General features: G+C 41.4%; 1 protein-coding gene across 1 annotated transcript; it reads right to left on the reverse strand.

Moving 5' to 3' along the window:
• Nucleotides 1–2,948: 2,948 nt before the first annotated feature.
• dnm3b (dynamin 3b) lies at nt 2,949–20,656 on the reverse strand (the record flags this gene model as incomplete). The annotated part of the gene is made up of 20 exons (XM_079225333.1): nt 2,949–3,104; nt 3,818–3,991; nt 4,072–4,304; nt 4,498–4,662; nt 5,107–5,221; nt 5,991–6,100; nt 10,034–10,147; nt 11,716–11,770; nt 11,931–12,001; nt 12,648–12,734; nt 12,918–13,056; nt 13,647–13,714; nt 15,033–15,168; nt 15,361–15,503; nt 15,791–15,951; nt 16,199–16,297; nt 17,271–17,474; nt 18,158–18,307; nt 18,517–18,590; nt 20,496–20,656. 20 exons carry the CDS (start codon nt 20,654–20,656, stop codon nt 3,062–3,064), a joined length of 2,502 nt encoding a protein of 833 aa, XP_079081459.1. The 3' UTR covers nt 2,949–3,061.
• Nucleotides 20,657–21,412: the final 756 nt, after the last annotated feature.

Below are 21,412 nucleotides of genomic sequence, written 5' to 3' on the forward strand. Positions count from 1 at the left end.
AATCAAGATAAAACAGAAGTAATTGTTTTTGGTCCCAAGGACGAACGATTGAAAGTCAGTGCTCAGCTTCAATCACTAATGTTAAAAACCTCAAACCAAGGTAGAAATCTAGGTGTAGTTATGGATTCAGACCTCAACCTGAACAGCCATATCAAGACAATTACAAAATCAGCCTACTACCACCTGAAGAATATATCAAGGGTTAGAGGACTTATGTCTCAACAGGATCTGGAGAAACTTGTCCATGCATTTATCTTCAATAGACTTGACTACTGTAACGGTGTGTTCACAGGCCTCTGTAAAAAGTCAATCAGAAAGCTGCAGCTGATTCAGAACGCTGCAGCTCGAGTCCTCACTAAGACCAGGAAAGTGGATAACATCACTCCAGTTCTGAGGTTTTTGCACTGGCTCCCTGTCAAACAAAGAATTGACTTTAAAATCCTGCTGCTGGTTTATAAAGCACTGAATGGTTTAGGGCCTAAGTATGTTTGTGATCTGCTGCTACCTTATGAACCATCCCGGCCACTCAGGTCGTCTGGGACGGGTCTACTTTCTGTTCCAAGAGTCAGAACTAAACATGGAGAAGCAGCGTTCAGCTTTTCTGCTCCACATATCTGGAACAATGTCCCTGAAAGCTGCAGGTCTGCTGAGACCCTCAGCTCCTTTAAGTCCACATTGAAGACTTTTCTGTTTGCTGCTGCCTTTAACTGAACCAGATTCAATTACTGCATCTCACTACTGCATTTTATTTCTTAAACTGCACTGCAACTTTTATTCAACTTTTATTTTTTAAGTTGCTTTTTCTACTTTTATTTTGTTTTTTGACTGTTTTAATGTTTTCTTAACTGTTTTTAAATCTGCATTATGTTTTGATGCTTTTAATGGTTTTATGTGAAGCACTTTGAATCGCCTTGTTGTTGAAATGTGCTATACAAATAAACTTGCCTTGCCTTGCCTTGCCTATATCAAACACATTGATTGTGTTAATGTACATGATTAGACCATTGGCAGAAGATGTAAAATGATTAGCACTGTTCCACAAACAGACTTTTGGAAGAAGGTGCCAGCAGCCAGTTGCCTTTTTTTTTATTGATATATGGAAGACTATTTGTTATATGCAATAGTTTTAATTTACAAGTTATACATATCATTTCATCTTTGAAATGAATATTGATTTGTAATGTACTGCCTCACCGTGATGAAAATGATCTATTAATGCCATCTATTGGCTAAAAGAAAATCTTATCAAATTAATACCATGAATAAATGTATGAATGTAAGACTTGCTCATAGTCTTAGAATTCAATATTAAGTTTGTGATCTGAATAAATCATTTGGTATTGCATGTAGTAATACTATTACTTGAGGTTATTTAACCTGGTGGCTTCCACAAAAAAGACTGTTGACAAAGTGAGACATTATGAGGAAAAAGTTTATTGAGGAGCGATACAGAGACACAAAAAATAACAACTGATGCAATTCCCCAGTTTAACATTATGCCCTCTGCTAAACAATGCCGTCTCACTCGAACTGGAACCATTTCGTTGTTGTCAGATTTGATTTTTTCAACTTTCCAATTCTCTTTCTACATTTAGCTTTGGCAATACAGAATTGTAACTCATGCCGGTAAGGCAGTCTAAATTAGAGAGAAGAGAGCATTTAGTGAATAGAGACACAGAGAACGATTAAAGCGTTAGGATCCTTGATGAGGTCTTAATAGTCCACGGGTACAGTATCTCCTTATCATTACCTATATACATTAGAACACAGTTTAGGCCCACATACACAATAACAAACTGACAGAGAAGCACTTGAACATTGACAATACCACCTTAAGCTCTGATGGAGATGCTGACTGACTAGCTGCTTCGATGGTCGTGAGAGAAGAGGAAATGCGAGAGACTATAGAAGAGTTGTGAAAAGAGAGAGTGCTAGTTTGTGATGGGCATGGAGTTGCAAGTTTCAAACCTGAGAAAAAGGCTAAATGGAAACATGTAAATGCGTGTTCTTTGTTCGTTCAAGAGGGAACTTGTGTTAAGTTGTTGTTGTTGTTTTTTCCATCTCACAGGTCAGCATCTAAACCTGAGCTTAAGGCTGCAAGGGTCACAACTTGACCATTGATACAGCACAGGTGGACACCTATGACAAGGTTAAATGTATTATTGAGGCTGTTTCCATATAGAGAATACTGACGGTGCTCCTCAGCCTTGCTATGTGTGTATGGCTGCTACTACAATACAGGAACAACTCACAAAAGTCCAACATTTAATTTACCCCCAAGGGTTTTATGATTCATCATTAACAGCTTTGACCATGAAAACAAATACAACTGAAACGCCAACAAACGTGCAGACGGACAGCACATGCACACATGTCCTCACACACTCGCACACACCTACACAGAGTTACTCTCACACAAACACGCACATACACACACACATACTAAGATACAACTTATGTTCCTAAGAGAACATTGAGCTGATAATTAACACTTAAGGGGGCATTATACAATAAATTAATACAATATTAAATCAAACCCAGCCTACATATAGGCAAATTAGTCCCTCCCCTGTATACATACACACAAAACACACACACACACACACACACACACACACACACACACACACACACTCTACATACAGTACACACACTCCCATGCAATAAAAGCAGCTTATGTGCCATGCTGCATTTTGGAATGAGTGTGGCTGCTGAGCGTATTTTTATGTAGAAGCAGCAAGTGGGGGTAGTGGCTAATTTGATGCGGAGATTGTGGGGGGAGGGAGGATTTGAGGTTCCAGGGACCGATACTGGGTAGTGGATCTGCTAAGCAAACCTGGACCACAGGCGAGCAACAAGCGCACATACACATACACCACAATACAAGTACCATACTGTACATAAATATATGGACATCGTCACCTGGCAGGGAATTGAGGGTCAAGGGTCAAAGACTTCAGTGTCTGCACTAAGGAGGGACCAGGACGGCAATATGGCTAATAGAGGATGGATGGAGAAGATGAGGAAGGGAAATCAGTGCATGAGAAACCCATTTAGATGTTTATGGTGGGACTTGTCTTGTGGGAGATGGCGGTGGCCGCCGGCTTGAGTAGAAAATGTGTAAGGAGAAGTGTCAGAGAACAGGACAGATAAGAGTTGAGACAAATGAGAAAAGAGTAGTAAATAAGACAAAAGGAGACAAGAAAAGAGACACGATTAGTCTTCACGCAGCTTAAAGAGATGTGTGAGGCTTTGTTTCAAAGTAAAAATTATCGACAACAAAAATGCGTAGGTTGATGAAAAGATCGGTACCACTGTCAAGTTTCTATTCTAAATATGAAGCTATGCCATCAGCATGTAGCTTAGCTTAGTATAAAGACTGGAAACGGGGGAAAGACCTTGCCTGGAAAGAGCTCTCCAAACAATTTGTTGAGCATTTCACTCATAAAAAATAAAAATAAACACCTATTTCCATAAATGGCTGGAAAGAAATTTGCTCTTGATCTAGTAGCAGATATAAAGCAGTTGATAAGAGCAGGTGAGATTTGATTCTGAGCAGGTAGGCTTGATAAGGTAGAACAACACAAGAATACTCTTACAATAATATTGTTGTATTTTCAGTTATATAAAGTGCAAAAGATCAAAATATTCAGTTTGGAGAGATATACATGAATAGAGTATGATTAATTCCAATGAGAAATTGTAGTTTTAATGGTCTTAATCTTTGCATGGTCTTAATCTTTCTTACCCTCAAAGACATCAAAAGAGCATTTTTTTTGCATCTTCCTGACATAAGTTATGTGAAGTCTGCATTTACCTGGGGATGCTAGGAGGGGCCCTGTTAGGGCGGCTGGGAGCCTGGGGGCTGTCAGCACTGTTATTGAAGGGCCCCAGAGGTCCTGGACGGTTTGGTGGTGGCGGGGCCCCTCGGGGCGCCGGGCGCTGGCCTGATGACATCCTCCTGGACGAAGTGGGGCTGGATGGAGGAGACCTGGAGCAGAAGAGCAGATATAGCATCGAATAATGTTTAGGACAGAAAGAATGCAGTGTGTTTCATTCTAGTAACTTTACCTGCGACCACCTGCACCTCCCACCCAGGAGCTGTCAACAGGCGGAGGCATGGGGACCGTGAAGGTGGTGGTGGAGATATCACCAATGATGGCCAGGGCCTCCTTCAGGGCCTGGTGGGTCCTCAGCACCTCATCCCTCCTCTGGGCCTGCTCCTGGGACTCGTCCATCAAGGCATTCTGGTCACCTGCAGAGTACAGCTGGGCCAACAGCTCTGCATTGATAAAGTCCTTAACCTAGTGGCAGGAAGAGGTAATGCAAGATGATTAATCTGAATTGTGAAAATAAAGGAAAAGTACAGGCCTTCCAATATTTTTATCTTTCACTCAGTGGATCTCATGTCACTATACATACATTTAATACAGTAACAGCTAAATAAAGTGGTCACCGTGGCCCATGTAAATGAACATCTGAGTGATCTTTTCTTACATTGTTGATCATGAGATGCATGATAGCCTTGGGCATGAGGTCCCGGATGCACTTGTTGACAATAGCCATGTAGGAGTCCACCAGGTTACGAATGGTTTCCACTTTACGCTCCAGCTGAGGGTCCATGGAGAAGTTCTCTGTGGCGGCGGTGGTCTCACTCTCAACCTGTAGAGGGAGAAAGAAGAAATACTTTGAAACAAGGGGGAAAATGAGAGGTGCTTAAGAGAGAACAGGACTACATTTACAAAAGATATTGTCTGAAACTGACTATTTAATACAGGATGTGTTCATGTTTTGTGAAATAATAGCAAGAGCATTCAGAAGTGTTAATGTTAGTAAACTAAGGATTTTTTTTTGCCATTTGCCAAATATGTTTATTTCCAGTATTGCCATGCAAAATATGTTCAAATATGGAAAGTTTTCAATATAAAAAAAGGATAATGTATCTTTGTGGTGGGAAATGAAATACGAATAATGTAAAAAGAGGACAGGTAGAGTCAGCAAATAATAATATGTTGGGATCAGCCATAACTGGGGAACCAAAGCTAAGAAACTCATATCCAGATAGTAAAAGGCCAATTGAGTGGACCCCTGAGTGAGTTTGCTCACCGCAAAGACTTTCTCAGGATAGACCCCGGCACGTAGGAGAGAAGATTTCCAGCTTTCCACATCCTCCTGAGAGTCACAGGCCAACTCCAGGGTGCGATTGTCCTTGTACACATTCCTAAATAGCCATGAGACAGGATAATATGCACTCATTTTACACTACCAATTAATTAAAGGAACATTACAACTGGATCCAACTAATCTATGAATGATTACCTATTTCAAAACATATAGACAATGCTCCTCATTGTTACAAAAAGTGTTCAGCAAAAATATATAAACTCCGACATCTGGAAGTATTGACAGTGTTAGAATATGTGCCTCCTTCCATGTGAGATGTTTTGTTGTTTAATCCTTTTTTGGGGTCCGAGCCAAGAGGGATGAAGAAACTGAATTGCCATAAAACATTTTACAGGATGTTGTTCTCCAATTGCTAAACACGCATGCCTGATACTTAACAGATTCATTGTGTCATGGATTTTCCTTTATTTGTGTTATCAATCTACTATTACAAAATCAAGAACTTGTTTTTATAATAATCCCCGGCAATAATTCACTGTAAAATGTCTGAGATTGTAAACAATTATTTTACACATCTTTGTACTTCTTGAACATACTAAATATAAATATAAATATAAAAAACTTCTTAAACTGAACTGTAGATCTATCAGAAATAGTTAAAGTTTGCCCAAGCCTACAACCATGCATACATTCATGCTCACATACTGTACAAATGACACAATCCAAAACACATTTCAGCCGGCACACCAGCACACAAGCCGTGGACTCTCTAGCTTCATCGATGGTATGTGATTCTGTCAAAAGTCTGGTTTTATTTGCAGCCACATGAAAAGTAGAAGTTAAAATGTTAAGATCTCACAGCTGACCTTGATTCTGTATTGAAGATACAGAATATGTGCTTGCTGGACATAAAACTCTTCTCCACATCGCGGACCTTTAGGTTGTCCAGAGGGAGCATGTACTTCTTCTCTTTCTCCTGTGAATGAGAAAAACAGAAGGTATGGATCGCGAGCGCTTTTATGACTAATGCAATTTGCTCTTTTTCTTATTTTCATGAATTCCTGTGCAAAGAAATTGGCGCCAAATGTGCAAGCGAGAAAGGTGAAATCAGGTTTTTTAAAACGGGGAGAGGGGGTAAGCAAAGAGAAAGGGGTGACAGGAGGGAGGAGGAATGGGGGAGACATGAGAGTGGGAGGTAGGGGGAGAGTGTGTGGAGAAGGGGGGAAGCAGAAACAGAGAACGAAGAGGGAAAAAGAAAGCACATGTGGAAGTCATTACAGTGTGGGTCAAGACACAGTTGTTCTTCACGGTGCGTTTTGCCAGCGAGAGCTGGTAGCTACAGGCTGAGTAAACTGAGCAAGACGGGGAAAATGCAGATATGTCTAAGCACTGGAGGTCCAGTGCTCAAACACAATGCTCCTCCTCAGGGGTAGAAGCTAAAGCACAGCTGTATCACGTTCAAAGAGGGCCTTTGACCGATGCTTAGGTTGATGAAACTCTGCTCTTCATTTTTACACTCTATCCTAGCCTCCATCTTTCGAGTTTTTTCTTTTATCCCTCCCCCTCTATATTTTCTCAATATTTTTCCTTTCCATTCCAGAGGGGCCCACTTCCTGCCGGGTTTTTTTTTTAAGAAGGAGGGAGAGAGAGCGAGAGGGAGAGATTAAATGACAGCCTGGCGTTAAAACCCAACATCTGGTAGTGCTTAGCAGCACACGGAGAACCAGGGAAGGAGGGAGAAGTTAAAAAGTTGGCGGATGAAGGAGGAGGAGAGACCAAGAAGAAGAAACACATAAGTGGATTTGCAAAAGATTTGCAGAAGAAAACCCACATCTGGTCTCAAGGTCCAGGAAGAGGTGGTAGATAGTCGCAGGTAAGAATTAACGAGGATGAAAAGAGATGGAAAAAAGACAAGGCAACTAAACTCTGCAGACTCTTCTGTGTTTTATTCCCCAAGGGGTCAGTACAGCCCATATATGGTCACATGGGTCTCCTCCCTCTTCCTCCCTCTACCTCTCCCTTTCTCACTCACTTGCTCCCCCCCCCCCCCCATCTCTCTCTTTCCCTCTTTTTTGTAATACCCCCTCCCTGAACGTGCAGCCAGTCTGTCCCAGTCGTCTGAGCGAATATGCCACGTCAAGGCTGGATACTCTTCATGGCCGGTGTGACCAAAACGGACCGCGAGGGGACCCAGAGCTCAAACCTCTACCAAAACAGACAAACACGGCAAGAGACGTGCACCAAAAGGCTATGGGAAGGCGCCAAACATGGATGAGCCAAACTTGGATGAGGCAAATCGCAGTTTTGAGGGGTTTTCGATAGACGTGATCCTTGCTGCCAAAATGGAGATGGGCGAAGGGAGAGCACAGACGACAGAGTCGCCCACGAGCATCTGGAATGGCAGAAAACAGCACACAGGGCCCGGCTCTTAACTCCGGCTCCGTCCACCCAGTGTTCAGACTACCTGTTCATTATCATACTGGTGTACAGTAGTCTGCACATTGGTTAGACTGGGCATGGACCTTCTTCTGTCAGTCTGTCTTTCTGTGTCGCTCTCTTTGTCTCTCTGTGGGCACTTTAAGTCTTCAAGATGTGTGCTTTTTTTTGCATCCGTTCCTTCTGTCTCACCCTTTGCTATTTTTCATCTATTCATAATCTGTATGGGATCTATATTCATCTGTATTTTGTCATAAGTGCATTCTAACACTCACCATTTTCTTTTCACTTCTTTTTGGAATAAACATACATCACAAATGTTCAACAATAATTGCAGATTTGACAACTCGCTGTGAAAAAAGGTGTGAAAGAATTTTAATTTTGAGCCAGAACGATAAAAGATTTAAAAGTCAAAACTCACAAAATGGCGAGCTCACATAATTTATAGCATTAATTAGTAAGTGTGCAGGCTACTAGTCTAGTGCTCTGTTGAAAATGTGGTCCACTGGAAGGGGGAGGAGTGAGGTTGGCTGCAAAGCATCTGACATAGGCCAAAGGAACAAGGGCCAATCAATCAAGTGGAGTTTGAAAATACAGTCAGACACCTCCAGTGAAGTTATTTCAATGGGTGGCCAAAATGAAGTTGGACGATTTAAGGCAAAGGACACTGATGTAAACTAGATTGCTGTGGTGTCAAATATCTGCAAAGGGCTGGTAGAAAAAGTGTATTGCAGATGGTGCAAGATCCCCAGTACACAAAGAAAATATGTGCACACAGGATGTGTTACATTTGGCTAGTTGGTTAAATAAGTGTTATTTTATTTAGGTAAGCTCTTGTGTTGTTGGTCTGTGGGGAAATTCAAAGAGTGGACATGAAACTTTAATAACTGCTGGTGTGATATGATGCAATATCTAGGACAAAGTGATAGCTGCTTATGAAGTTGAAGGTCAGGATATTGATATTTAATAGAGGGGTTCTCTCTGCCTAAGCATTGGAGGCAGATGTTTGGATTTAAAACTTGTGATTTTCCTGCCAAGAATGCGAGCAGTTCCAAAGTAACTGCCAACCACAGGAGTGAGGAGTGTGTGTGTGTGTGTGTGTGTGTGTGTGTGTGTGTGTGTGTGTGCATCCACACTTGTGCACATGCATGCGTATGCGTATGTGACTATAGAAAGTTCATGTGGTGTAAAACAGAAATATACAAGCCGAAGCCAGTGGAGTCTATAATTTCCTACATTACCACACTAACGTATCAAATGACATTCTGCAGACCCAGTGCTGTGCGGCCCATGTGGTCTCAGAGGGCTAAGTATGCGTTCATATATTTTGGGTGTCTGTGAGTGAACATTTGGTTGGGATAGGGACTGTTCCAAATTTGCAGAGAAGAAGTGAATGCATGAACTCCAAGTGGAAAGAAATGGGAAGAGAAGAAAGAGACAAAGTAAGGGAAACTCAGAGACAAAGGGAATGTAAGAGTGACTCTTCAACTAAGGCGAAATGCTCACAAAGAGTGAGTTAGTTGACCTACGTTTAGGTGGAACCACATGTAAAAATATTTTCTATAATCCAGGCTGGAGAGAAGACCATTGTCTCTATAATTGTTTTCCTTTTGCACAAATACAAATTGTACTCTGTGTATTTCTCTTGGAACTGCACCCTGGCAAGATACTAAAAAAAGGTCCAATAATTAAAGAACAATGCAGCAACAACAAGAACTGGCTGAAGGAGTTGCAGTGTGTCTGCCTATCTACACTTGCTGTGCAGAATAACCTCCAACCTGTACAGCAGGCACAGACAGGCAGATAGACATCAGCCCGCCTAATAAGCCAGCAGGACGGACCAAATGCTGCATCCTGTCAATGCAGAGTGGCGCAAATGATGTGCTTTTCTCCAAAACCAGTATGCTGTTGATGGTCTTTGTGATGTATTATCACTGATAATGGAAATGACAATAATAAAATTCATCCATGAGATCAAAGTCATTTATCTACCATGTGTTTGAATTTAATTCCTGGTTCCATTCAGTGAAACATCTGACTGTCATTGGTTTTAGTTATTTAGTTATTTAGTTAAATTCATAGAGCAATTTCACAAAGAACATTTTTCACATTTTCTCAATGATTTTCACATTCTAAAGTAATTTCATTACCACCAGGACACATTCATAGAAAACATATAACTGGGACATACTATTATCTGACCTCTTATTGTATCCTCATCCTGATCTAAGCATCAAGGTCACAAATAGGAACTAAAAAACAATACCACAAACTCTCTAACTCCTGAGGGAAATATCTGTCTCTTTAGCTGCTAAATACTCTGAGCTGAAAGACAATAGAAATGCTTTGTAAAGCCGAGGTGGGACTGCAGTAAGTGAAAATAATCTATGGATTTGTTATTAAAAGCAACCCCTTTTACTTTAAGAGTGATTTGAGCCATTGTCATTATGAAAAATAGTGCTGCTATGCTCACCTCGTCATCCTTAAACCAGGAGAAGCTCTCGGCAGTCAGCACAAACCAGTACTCTTTGGCTCCTCCCTTCATGATGCTGATGTTGTTGATGGTCAGCCAGCCTTTGCGAATGACCTGAGTGAAGGGTACGGTCAGAAAGTCAGAAATTGCTGTAATGTAAAATTAAATTAAAAAAATGAATCAAAACAAAACAAAAACAAAAAACGCAAGAAAAACAAGAGGATGATAGGAGCTCTTCATCCGTAATAATTTTGATTACAAATAAAAAATAAATCAACTCACTCGCCTCTAAAGCAATGACTTCATTCAACACATCATGGCTAAAGTTAGCCAAAATGAATCTGTGCAGGTAATCGGTGCATGAATTGCAATGAAATGTGTGTGGAGGTCAGGTTAGGTGTGTCATTGTGTCGTTGTGACTCACTCGGAGCCGAGAATGTGACTGTGTGTCAGTGCAGGCTCATTCAAGGAACTGTGTTCACAATGCTTCAAGCAGAGGCCAGTGTTAGCTTGTTAAGTGACCATTGTGTAAGTGCTTCAAACACACAATAAAGCATGTGTCTGTCAACTGTGTTAGGTGTGTTAACCCTACAACATAACCCTACTACATAAACAGGCCTGTGGGTACAGTGCCAAGTGATTATTAGTTTACATTATTGTCAGTCTCGCACCACCTAAGACTCACTAAGGAGGTTACCCAAATCATTACAAAGCCTTTCTGTCAGAGGCAAACATTAGAGGGCTGTTTAGTGCCTGGATCTAAAAGAAATCATTCTAACACTTTTTGTCTTAGAAATTATATTTTAACTGCCAAAACCATGGTGATTTTTTGTTTATTTTTTTCTAGTTGGCAACCCCTTGTAGTCTTCGGGCGCTGGTGGGTGGAGGAGGTGAGTTAACGACTAGAAAAGTAACCTCTTACAATCAGGCCTGATGCTGGAGGAGAGGAGGCCTGCAACATAATGTGGGGGATTTAGAAACCTTGTGGCACTAAAAAATGGTAACTTTTCACGTGCAACTTGTTTTTAAGAAAATGCCTCTGCCCAACAGTTTACACAACCAATTTGGAATTCTTGAACCCGTCAACAGCGTAAAACCCCAAAAATGCAGCGGTGCTGGAGAGCACCATCCAATGGGCAGAAGTGTTATTGCAGGCACAAATGACAATGCAAACCATAACCCACAATGAGCGATACTCACCAACAGACACCCATAAGAGGGCAGCTGAGATTCTCACTAAGGGATGGGGATGAAATGCAAAGTGGCACCTTGATGACACAGGAAGGGTTCAAACAAAGGGAAACGTCTCAACAACAACGCCAGTGATGATGGTGGCATAAAGTAATAGAACCCATTGTGATTCTTTTAATGAGATAAAATCATAAAACCAAAGAAGCAAAACAAACCACTGTACACAACTGGTGCCCACTAAACATAATACACCATGCATGGCTAAAACATAAAATAATAATAATAATAAAATCAAAGACAACATAAGGCTAAAATGTATACAATATCAAATGTGTGCAATGCAAAGGATTTACTCAAATGAAAGAGTATCTTGATTTCAGCATTTCTCTCTCCCTGTAGTAGCCATCCTGCTGCTGTATGGGTGTGCAGTACTCCCTTGACCTTGAGCTCTGCTGTTTGTGTGTGACGTACAAGACATGACAAATTCTCACCTGATTTCCTGCTGAACTCTGGCTCTTACTAGCCTGACTGCTCCGTTGCTGCGCACTGTGATGGAGAAACAACAAAACAGAAATGACAGGAGAGACAGGATGAATGTGGAGGAGAGAGAATGAGGGGAAACACCACAGTGGTATGTAAATGTGATCTTCTAAATATTTGTTCATAATGATCATGGTGGAGCCAAGCTAATAGATGGAGTCTTTACTTAGCGAAGCCAATGAAGTCTTCGTGGTTAGTGTTGATGTACGAGAGCTGGATGTCAATCAACAGCAGAACCTGCAACAACACAAAACGTTGAACATGAAGCAAGTCATTCTTGAAGGAACACAGTATAGTTTGACACTGTGGGAAAGACTCTTATTTGCTTAGTTAGATGAGAACATTGAAACCACTCCCATGTCTGTACGCTAAATATGTAGCTGTAGCCAGTAGTTAGTTAGCTTAGCATAAAGACTACACACTCCCACAATGTGTTGTTTTTATAACTAGCTTTGTTGAATAGATTTAACAAACCAGATATAACATGTTAATCAGTGAGCTTTAGAGATTCTGGCGTCGAGTTTGTTATTTTCAGACAGAATCAGGCTTGCTGTTTCTGTTTCTAGTTTTTGTGCTAAGCTAAGCTAACCAGCTGCAGGTGGAAGCTTTGTATTTACTGTACAGACGCGACAGGGGCAGTGATCTTCTTCAGTATGTCCCAAAACGTTTTCTTTAAATGTGCTATGTTATACATAATGTGTATTAACATGAACCTTTTTGGTTAATTGGTAGCTTGTTTATAATTCTATATCATTATAAAGACAGATACAGATATACAACTGGCTCCTAAGATATGTGTGCATATCTGTCACAGACCTCCCCTCATAAACAAATATGTACAGCCATAATTTCAAACTGATGTGTGCTAATGTACGAGTGTTACCTGGTCCTTGGCCCGACTCTCTCTGTCTCGGATATGAGAAGTCACAATTCTCTCAGTTTCCTCGCGCAGCATGGGAAAGCACTCCAGCTGAAAACACATGTCACACATTATCACTCACTCCATGCAATGAGGAATGTGGAATAACGAATAATAATGAAAAGAACTCAGAAACAAAAGTGACCTAATTTTTCCTTTTCCTTCTTCAATTATTCCATCCTTCCTTCCATATTTCATTTCTGTTTCCAAACCCTCATAAACCACATGAGTTACCTTGTTGGAGCACTGGCGCACAGTGTTGATCAGTTCCTGGATGACCATGTCCACACACTTGACGCAGGGTCCCTTCAGCTTTATGACCTGCTTCTTCACAATCGCCTCAAATGCCATATCTGGGGTGAAAAGTCCAGTCCTGACACCCACCAAGAGGAAGAAAGAACATGTATAATTGTACTGGAACATATATTCTGTGGTAATCTGTGGTTGCAGTAAAAAGGGGGCAGTGCAATATCTTTTATTGATGTGTTACAAACGGTCATGGATAGATATTGGATCAGCGATTGTTGTTGATGGGACTTCAGGCTAAAATGTGGTGTAACTTTAAATGTCAGATTTCTCGCTTGGGTGGCAATTATTTTGGCTGAGGTGGCTAAACGCTGCTGAACCAATATAGAAACACACAGAGAGGCTGGACTGAACATAAAAAAAGAGAGAAAGAAAAATAGACGACAGGGTCCTCCCTTATTTATAAATTCTCATTCAAACCATGTATTTTTAGGTTTTTACCAAAGATTTGTATTTTTACTTGTTATGATGTTTACCACATCAATGTTAATATATGTTAATTAATTCATTTAAACCTTTATAATGCTAATGGGCAGTGGTAGCATCACTGGGAGGCATATCTCAAATATTTGAAGGATGGTTGTGCCTTTTGGGTAAAACGTATGATGCTATGGTGCAACAAAAAATGAAAATGTAGTTTTGTAGATTAATTTCTACCTGATACCGTGGATGTTTTTGATGGCATAACTGATCTCCCGCCGCATCTCCTTCTCATCACACTCCATCTGAAGGGAACAGAGGAGGAGTTTAGACAGCAGATACAGAAAATAGAGTTACTTAACTGTAAAATATTTTAGCAACCTAGGAAGAGTTTCAATTTTACAAAAATGACACATGCTGGGATTCCAGTTATTTCAATATATTAAGCCACCAACTCTTCAGATTTGAAATTTTAAAAAGATCATAAAGTTTGCAACACTGCCGCTGCACATCGTCATCATCGCTTAGGTCATTCCTGATGATGTGACCCAAATATCTGACTTTGTCCACCACATTTAGCTCCTGGTCTCCCATAAAAAAAGGAAGGAAAATCTAGCTTCTGATCCTCCTTGGTTTTAGCTATCATGATGACACTCTTTTTAGAGTTGAATTTTATATCATAGTGCACACCATACCTTGAGCAGACTCTGAGCAATTGCTGTAAACCAGCGCTATAAGGAGACAGAACAACTAAGTCGTCAGCATAGATCAGATGGTTGATAAGATTTTCCCCCACCATACATCCTGTCTTACACTCTCTTAACTTTTGTGAAAGGTCATCCATATAAAGATTAAAAAGAGCAGATGACAGTATTCCACCTTGTCGGATGCCATTGGTCACTAGGAAGGGTGCGGATACACTCTTAACCCATCTAGCTCGCATGATGTGAATACCAAAAGTGCATCCTGATCAGATATGGAGGGACCCCTTGCTCTTGCAATTTGACAAACAATTTAAAATGATTAATTCAATCAAAAGCTTTAGATGCATCCAGGAAACACATACATATTATGGTGTTATATCTCCTGTATTTACTAACAATTTCCTTCAGTGCATAAATACATAGGTCGATGCTATGTTTACTTCTAAAACCAAATTGATGATCAGTGGTTATTATGTACTCTTGAAGCCTAAGAGAGTTCGTTCTAGTACTTTAGAAAGTACACTGGCCAGAGCAATTGGTCGGTAGTTTTCAATGCTGGATATTTTACCGGTTTTATTTTTGATTTTTGAACTTTAATTGCTATGCACCAGTCCACCTCTAGCCTAATCACACTGATCAGTGGATCATACTTTTTACGCCACATAATGGCGACCCCACCAGGTTTCTCTGCCACGCACTATTCCCTTGCTTAGATCTGTTGTGGATTCTCCTGCCCCATGAAAATCATCATGGACAGAATTAAGTTTATCCAGGTCTTGTTTGGCTAAAGAGGTCTCTTGTATACACAAGATATCGGCACTCTCCATTAAAGTGTCAATAAGAAAAGTAAATATTTGCACCCCAGCAGATTATTTCACTTTTTGCAATTTGCCATCTTCCTCTATGTGCAACATATCACCTTGACCAGCTCAAAGGGGAAACGCTCATGGAAGATGCGGTTGATTTTTGCTCCACCAGACAGCTCCACCGTGTCCACCTGATCCCCTGAGCCCTCAATCCTTTTCTCAAAGTCCACAGAGAACTGCTGCACCATCCTGAGAAAACAACGATGAAATAAACATGATACATAAAAGACCAGCAGTGACTTCTAACATCTAAAATAAGAATGGATAAGCAATGGGTGCCATGGGAGAACATGTCTGCCGGAGGTCAAATCTTTTTTAGGAAACTTTTACCAACTAACTATCATGTAAATGCTCTTGTTGTGAGAAAAATGGGGCACTGACTGCAACAGCTGCTTGGTTTTGCGGGATGGGTCATCAGGTCGGTATCCCCGGTATTCCTCGGCCTCCTTGTCCAGAGCCAACAGCTGGGACTGCAGCTTGCTGCGGAAAGCTGGCAGGGTGTCCCGGATGTGGTTGGTCAATTGCTGTGTAATAAGTAGATTATGTTATTGGTATTTTTGCTGTACAGTACCAATTAAGACTGTCTATTTCTCTGCAATCATAGAAATGCATAACGCAGCAGAGAAAATGTGGAATGCCTGTCTGAGTGAAATTATAAATTATTAGGATCTGAACTAGAATGAGTGAGTGCATTTTCCATTTGTCACTCACAGTGATGTGCCACACAATGGAAGACGGAAAAAAATAAAGTCCAATTATTAATTATGTAAAGTCTACTGTGTGAAAGCCCTGGGAGTAAATCTACGATCACCTCGTTGAGCACTCTCTGCAGTCGTGGGGTGCCCATTTTCTCAGCCATGTGCCTGTATGATGCGTGGGACAAGAAGAACTTCCTCTCAGCCTCCAGCGCTGCCTTGATATCTTTCTTCCCATCGATGTCCTTTTGACTGCGATTCACCACTCCAATATAACCTGGGAATCAATAAACATGGACACAAATTGAGAGAAATAATGAAAGGAGATAAATCCCAGGAGATAAAGGCAGCGATATCACGAGCGAGACAAACAGAAGAACAAGCAGTGAAGTGAAAGAAGCTAGAACAAGAACATTGTTATTGGACAGTGTGATACTTTGAGAGTGAAAGGTTTCAAGAGCAAGTACAAGAGCCAATGTGGTTCTGGCTGGCATAGCTCACTATACTGTACAACAGACACAGACCTCTTCGCAGTGGCAGCAACTTGTTCTCCAGTATTTCTCGGGCATCTGTGCCCTCGTCCATCAAATCCAGTTTGGTGATTACTCCAATAGTCCTCAGACCTAGAAAAGCGGTTGAAAAGAGGGAGGAAGATCGTAATGGAAATTTTAAAATCATTTTTGGAACTAATCGTTTAATGGTTTCGGTCACTTTTAAAAAAGTAAAAATGCACCCTTGTGAGTACCAACTTCTTAAATGGGAGCTTTTGTTCTTTTTTATGTACTTGTAAATGGAATATGTTTGAGTTTTGGACTGCTGTTGAGCCCTTTAAAGAGCTTTGCCCAATTCCAATGCAGCTTTACCTCTAGCTTTTTCTTTCCTTTATTCCATCCCTTTTCCATACTTCTTTCATTACTCCTATTTCATTTTGCTTCCATCACGTCATCTTTTCCAAGCTTCTTTGGCTGTTCTCATCCCATCTCTCTGTTGCCTTCTTTATTCTTCCATCTCGCTCTTCTTGTCTGTTATTATTCATCCCTCCCACAAGGTCACTTTGTCCAAGACCTCCTGTTCTTTGCTAATCCATCCTCCTCTCCGGTGTCCTCCTCTACTGTGTCCTCCTGTCTGAAGGTCAAACTCCTTGGGCATTAAATTAAGTTGATTCCTTATACCCTTCCTCATTATCCCACTTCCAGTATCTATTTTTCCTTACCGTCACCCTTTTCTGTGTTTTTTTTAATTCCACCCATCTCTTTCTGATTTTCTTTTTCCTCTCTCCTCATTTATCTTTTGATGCTCTCCTTATTCTCCATTTCCCCCCTTCTCTCAGCCCCTCGTTTCTAATAATAATGTGACACTTGATCAACCCCTTTAGGCAAAATCTGTTTTTCACATACAGAGAGGTCAGAGAACAAGGTCAGATGCTGAGCATCATCCCTGCAGCTGATGGAGATTAGATGTCTTGTTCAGGTCAGTTTCACTAACCACAAGGCCACCTTTTACGTGCTTCATTCACTTCCATTCAACTTTCTACATCTGTCCTACAGCCTCCTTAACTCCCAATATCCTTTCCATGCCATCGTGCCCTCGTCTTACCCTGTGGATCGACATCCTTTGCCAGTTTAAGAGCATCAGAGTTGGCCAGGTCAGAGTTGGCCGGAGTGACAGCCAGGATCAAGCAGCTCTCTCTGGTGATGAACTGCATGATCATGTCCCGGATCTGCTGCTCGATGTCTACGGGCTGGTCTCCAACCGGCACCTTTGTGATCCCCGGTAGGTCGATAAGAGTCAGGTTCAGCACTGCACAGACACAGAAATGCAATATAAAAAGAACCGGCCATACCTGTGAGACATTTCTGTGACCAATTGTGGGTCAATCTTCAGTATTTTTTAGTATAGTATTTTTTTCAGTTATTCCCCTGTACTTTAACTTTGCCCCCTACAATAGGACCAATTGGATATTCAACTAGAACTAGGAGAGGGGCCTATTTGCCAGCTGTAGTAAAACATAAAAAACACGAAAACAAAATAAAATAAAAAATAATCAGTTGTATTCTAAATGGAGCTCATTTCAAATTCGCTTCAATTCAAGGCTCTGGTTACATTGAATTGTACGTTGAATGTACAGCATTCACTTTTACAATGCAAACAATCTAAGAACATCCATATTGCATCAGTATAGCATTAGTATGGCGTTGAATATGAAAATACCATATTTAACCATATTAACACAGAAACTAAAAAGGAAAAGCTGCATCCCTTCAACTCCTCAATGACAAAGCAATGAATCCATGTACTGTATGCTGCTGGCAAAACCACATTATTTGCTTTTAGTGACACAGTTTAAAAAAACATTTTCTGCCAGCAAATAATACAAAAAGTAAAAGTGTGATGACTCATAGCTTGACACAATCTATCTTGGTTCAAAAGTGTTATTGTGTAGTATTACTTGACAGTGAAAGGAAGGGAGAAGAGCTTCGCACCGTGAGGGGAGTAAACACGCAGGTTGATGGGGACGGCAGATATGCCTTTGTTGGCCCCTGTGACACGGTCTGTCTCTCCCTCGATCTCTTGGCGAACCTCATCGAAGTCTGTGAACTTCTTCCCTTTGCAATGGAGGAATTCAGCCCATTCTGAGAGGAAGAACATTGAGATATACAACTGGGATTAGTGGTGGCTGTGCTGCATGTGTCTGAGTGAAAAAGAATGCCAGCGTGAGAGGGAAAAAAACAGTAACATTTTTTTTAAAGGGGGGAGGGAGAGGGGGAGGCTGCATTTGTGTGTATGTGTGTGTTTGTGTGCATGCTAGCATGTGTGGGTGTGTAAATGTGTGTGCGCCCACCTGCAGTAGCACTGATAAGCTGCAGAACCAGGGGCCTGCGGGTGACAATTCCAGATCCACGGGGTAGAAAGTCCCTGAGGAAAGACCAATCAAAACGTATTATATCAAACCACAGTCAATGTCAATTTATCAAAGAGTATACAGATAGTCATTGGTGGCATAATTATAATTTCATCTTGAGGCTTAAACTCTGAACTTTTGAAGGGAAAATATATTATAATTACACCCTATATGCAAGTTACTGCATGCCTTTTAATGTCACACATCTGGTATATTATATGCTAGTTCAACATAGTTTGAGTGAAATAGGTGTCATTTTAAAACACAGCCACTCCTGTAGCTTTCAGCGGCAGCTGCTGCAACCAAGTTCTGCAACAGTACAGAACAATGTGACCTGCTGAACAACAGGTCAAAATGAAAAGCTGCATCGCTGATAAAAACGATGATTTCACCATTTCCTGAGATGTTCCACACCAACTTGTTTTGTGTGTGCGTGTGTGTGTCCATTTCTCTGTGTGTGCATATGCACACGGGAGTATGCTACACACCTGACAGCCATCACAACCACCCCCTATGCTAAAGGTCTGTTCCAAGAAAACCTTAACATACATTCTCTCTGGAACTCCCTCAAGTAGGATGAGTTTAAAAAAGACCATGCAGCCCACTGCTTGTCCATTCAGCACTGTACAGAAGAGCCAGTTCTGGACAGATGGACCATTACTCAGCATCACGACTCCCAATGAGGGCTGGAATAGGAAAAAATCAATTCATCCATCTGGAACTGCAAACACGCATGTTAAAACTGCACAAGTAATGAACTACTCGATCACACTGAAGAAAATCTAGCTAATGTTGCACAAAATGTAGCTAATATTGCACAAAATTTGGGGAATTTGTGAGCCACAGATTGAAAAAATCCCGGTCAATATTGAAGCAACCAAGGCTCAGACATTCACGATAAAGCTCCAAAAACACAGTATCCTATATTTACTACACTGCAACTCCATTACATCTTTCATTAGAAATTCCATGCTCTCATCTTTTTAACTCAATACCACCCATTTAAGATTGGAGAGACCCCTTAATGTTTTACATATTATATCAACTGGCACAAACCCTGCAGAGCAAAATAAATTCTACAATAAATTAGTCAATTTAGAGAGGTAGTTTTTCAGCAAATTCGGATATTAAACTAGCCATCATATAAAAGGTGCAATGCATGGGCTATAAGACAGTATGGTGCCGCTTTGTTGAGCAGCAAAAAAGGTTCTTGCAGCAGACATAAGCACACCATATTGTAGCTGTTGGGTAGTTGTTGTGGGAAGTGGTGTAGTGTGATTTGGATCTCATTTAACTAAATTAAACACTTGAATTTGTATTATCAACAGAATCACGCTCCTTGCTGTTGAATGCTTTATCCTCATCTAAAAAATATCAATTTAAATGCATCCGCTCAAAATCCAGGGCAAGATGATGAATATTCATGTTTGTTTTCAGGAGTGGGTGCTGTACAGCAGGATGGTGTTTTAAAATGGTTACATGCAGTGGTATGTCTCTGCACAATCTGCATTTTTTTACAGGGACAAAGAACATGACAGTGTCATTTTTATGGAGACGACAGCATTGTAATGCCCTCCAAACGAGGAAGAGATGGATATTTCCAGGACTGGGAAGTAGCCTGACTGCAGTTGGTAATGATTGGACTGCAATCCCTAAGGTGCTGCTGTAACCCAAATACTGCTTCCCTCCTCTGTCAGTAGCCACAGGACAGTGTTGTGTGGATATAAAATATTAATAATAATAATAATAATACTCCTAACATAATAAATACATCATCACATGGTGCAACAGCAGTGACTCAATTAAAGCTCGGGAGAGATGGTTTGAACTCTGCACAGAGATTGGCTCCATAGGCCTCTTATGTCATCCTCAAGGTTAACCAGAGAAGGGATTATCCTATTTCTGGTGGTCAATTTTACCTGCCGACAAAGTTCTCCAGCACGGAGCTCTTCCCTGCACTCTGACCGCCGACCACTGCGATCTGCGGCAGGTCCAGGTTGCAGGCCTGGCCGATGGAGCTGAAGGCATCCTGCAGTTTGTTGACCAGCGGGATCAGATCCTCCATGCCACGGTTTCCCATGGTGCCTTTAGACGGGTGGACTCGGGATCAGCGAATGAAAATGGAGAGCGAAAAAGAGAGAGGAGGGGGATGTTGCGCTGCTATATTAGTCCGGGCTACCGCGGTGCTTGTTGATGTAGGCTAGTGAAGTCATCTAGCCGCGCATTGCCCCGAGCCAAGCGAGGGTCGTACCGACTGTGGAAGCAGAGGATAGAGAGAGAGAGAGAGAGAGAGAGAGAGAGAGAGAGAGAGAGAGAGAGAGAGAGAGAGAGAGAGAGAGAGAGAAAGAGAGAGAGAGAGAGAGGGGCGCAGAGAAAAGAGATATGAACAGACAGGAACAGACAATTGCGCAGTTGCTCACCACAGCCACCATAACCCCTCTCTCTCTCTCTCTCTCTCTCTCTCTCTCTCTCTCTCTCTCTCTCTCTCTTGCACACATGCACACATACAAACACACACACACACACACACACACACACACACACACACACACACACACACGTACACAGCGAGCAGCACGAAGCATATACTTTCAAGGGCATTTGGCGAGCGGAGCTTCATGAGCTCCATACAGTCTCTTCGAACAAACCCGTGCCCTCCAGAATCCATAAATCGCACACGAATAGCACATAATAAAGGCAAAACAACTCATCGTTCGCAGCGTGCAGTTAGACGTTGATACACAGTGGAACATAGTGTCGTCTGAAAATATAACGTGGTAATAATAAGACAGTTTAGTGCGCTGTTGTGAGCCTACCCCGCCTCAGGAATCCCTCA

The sequence above is a fragment of the Taurulus bubalis genome (assembly GCF_910589615.1).
Source record: "Taurulus bubalis genome assembly, chromosome: 1".
In the NCBI taxonomy this organism is placed as follows: domain Eukaryota; kingdom Metazoa; phylum Chordata; class Actinopteri; order Perciformes; family Cottidae; genus Taurulus; species Taurulus bubalis.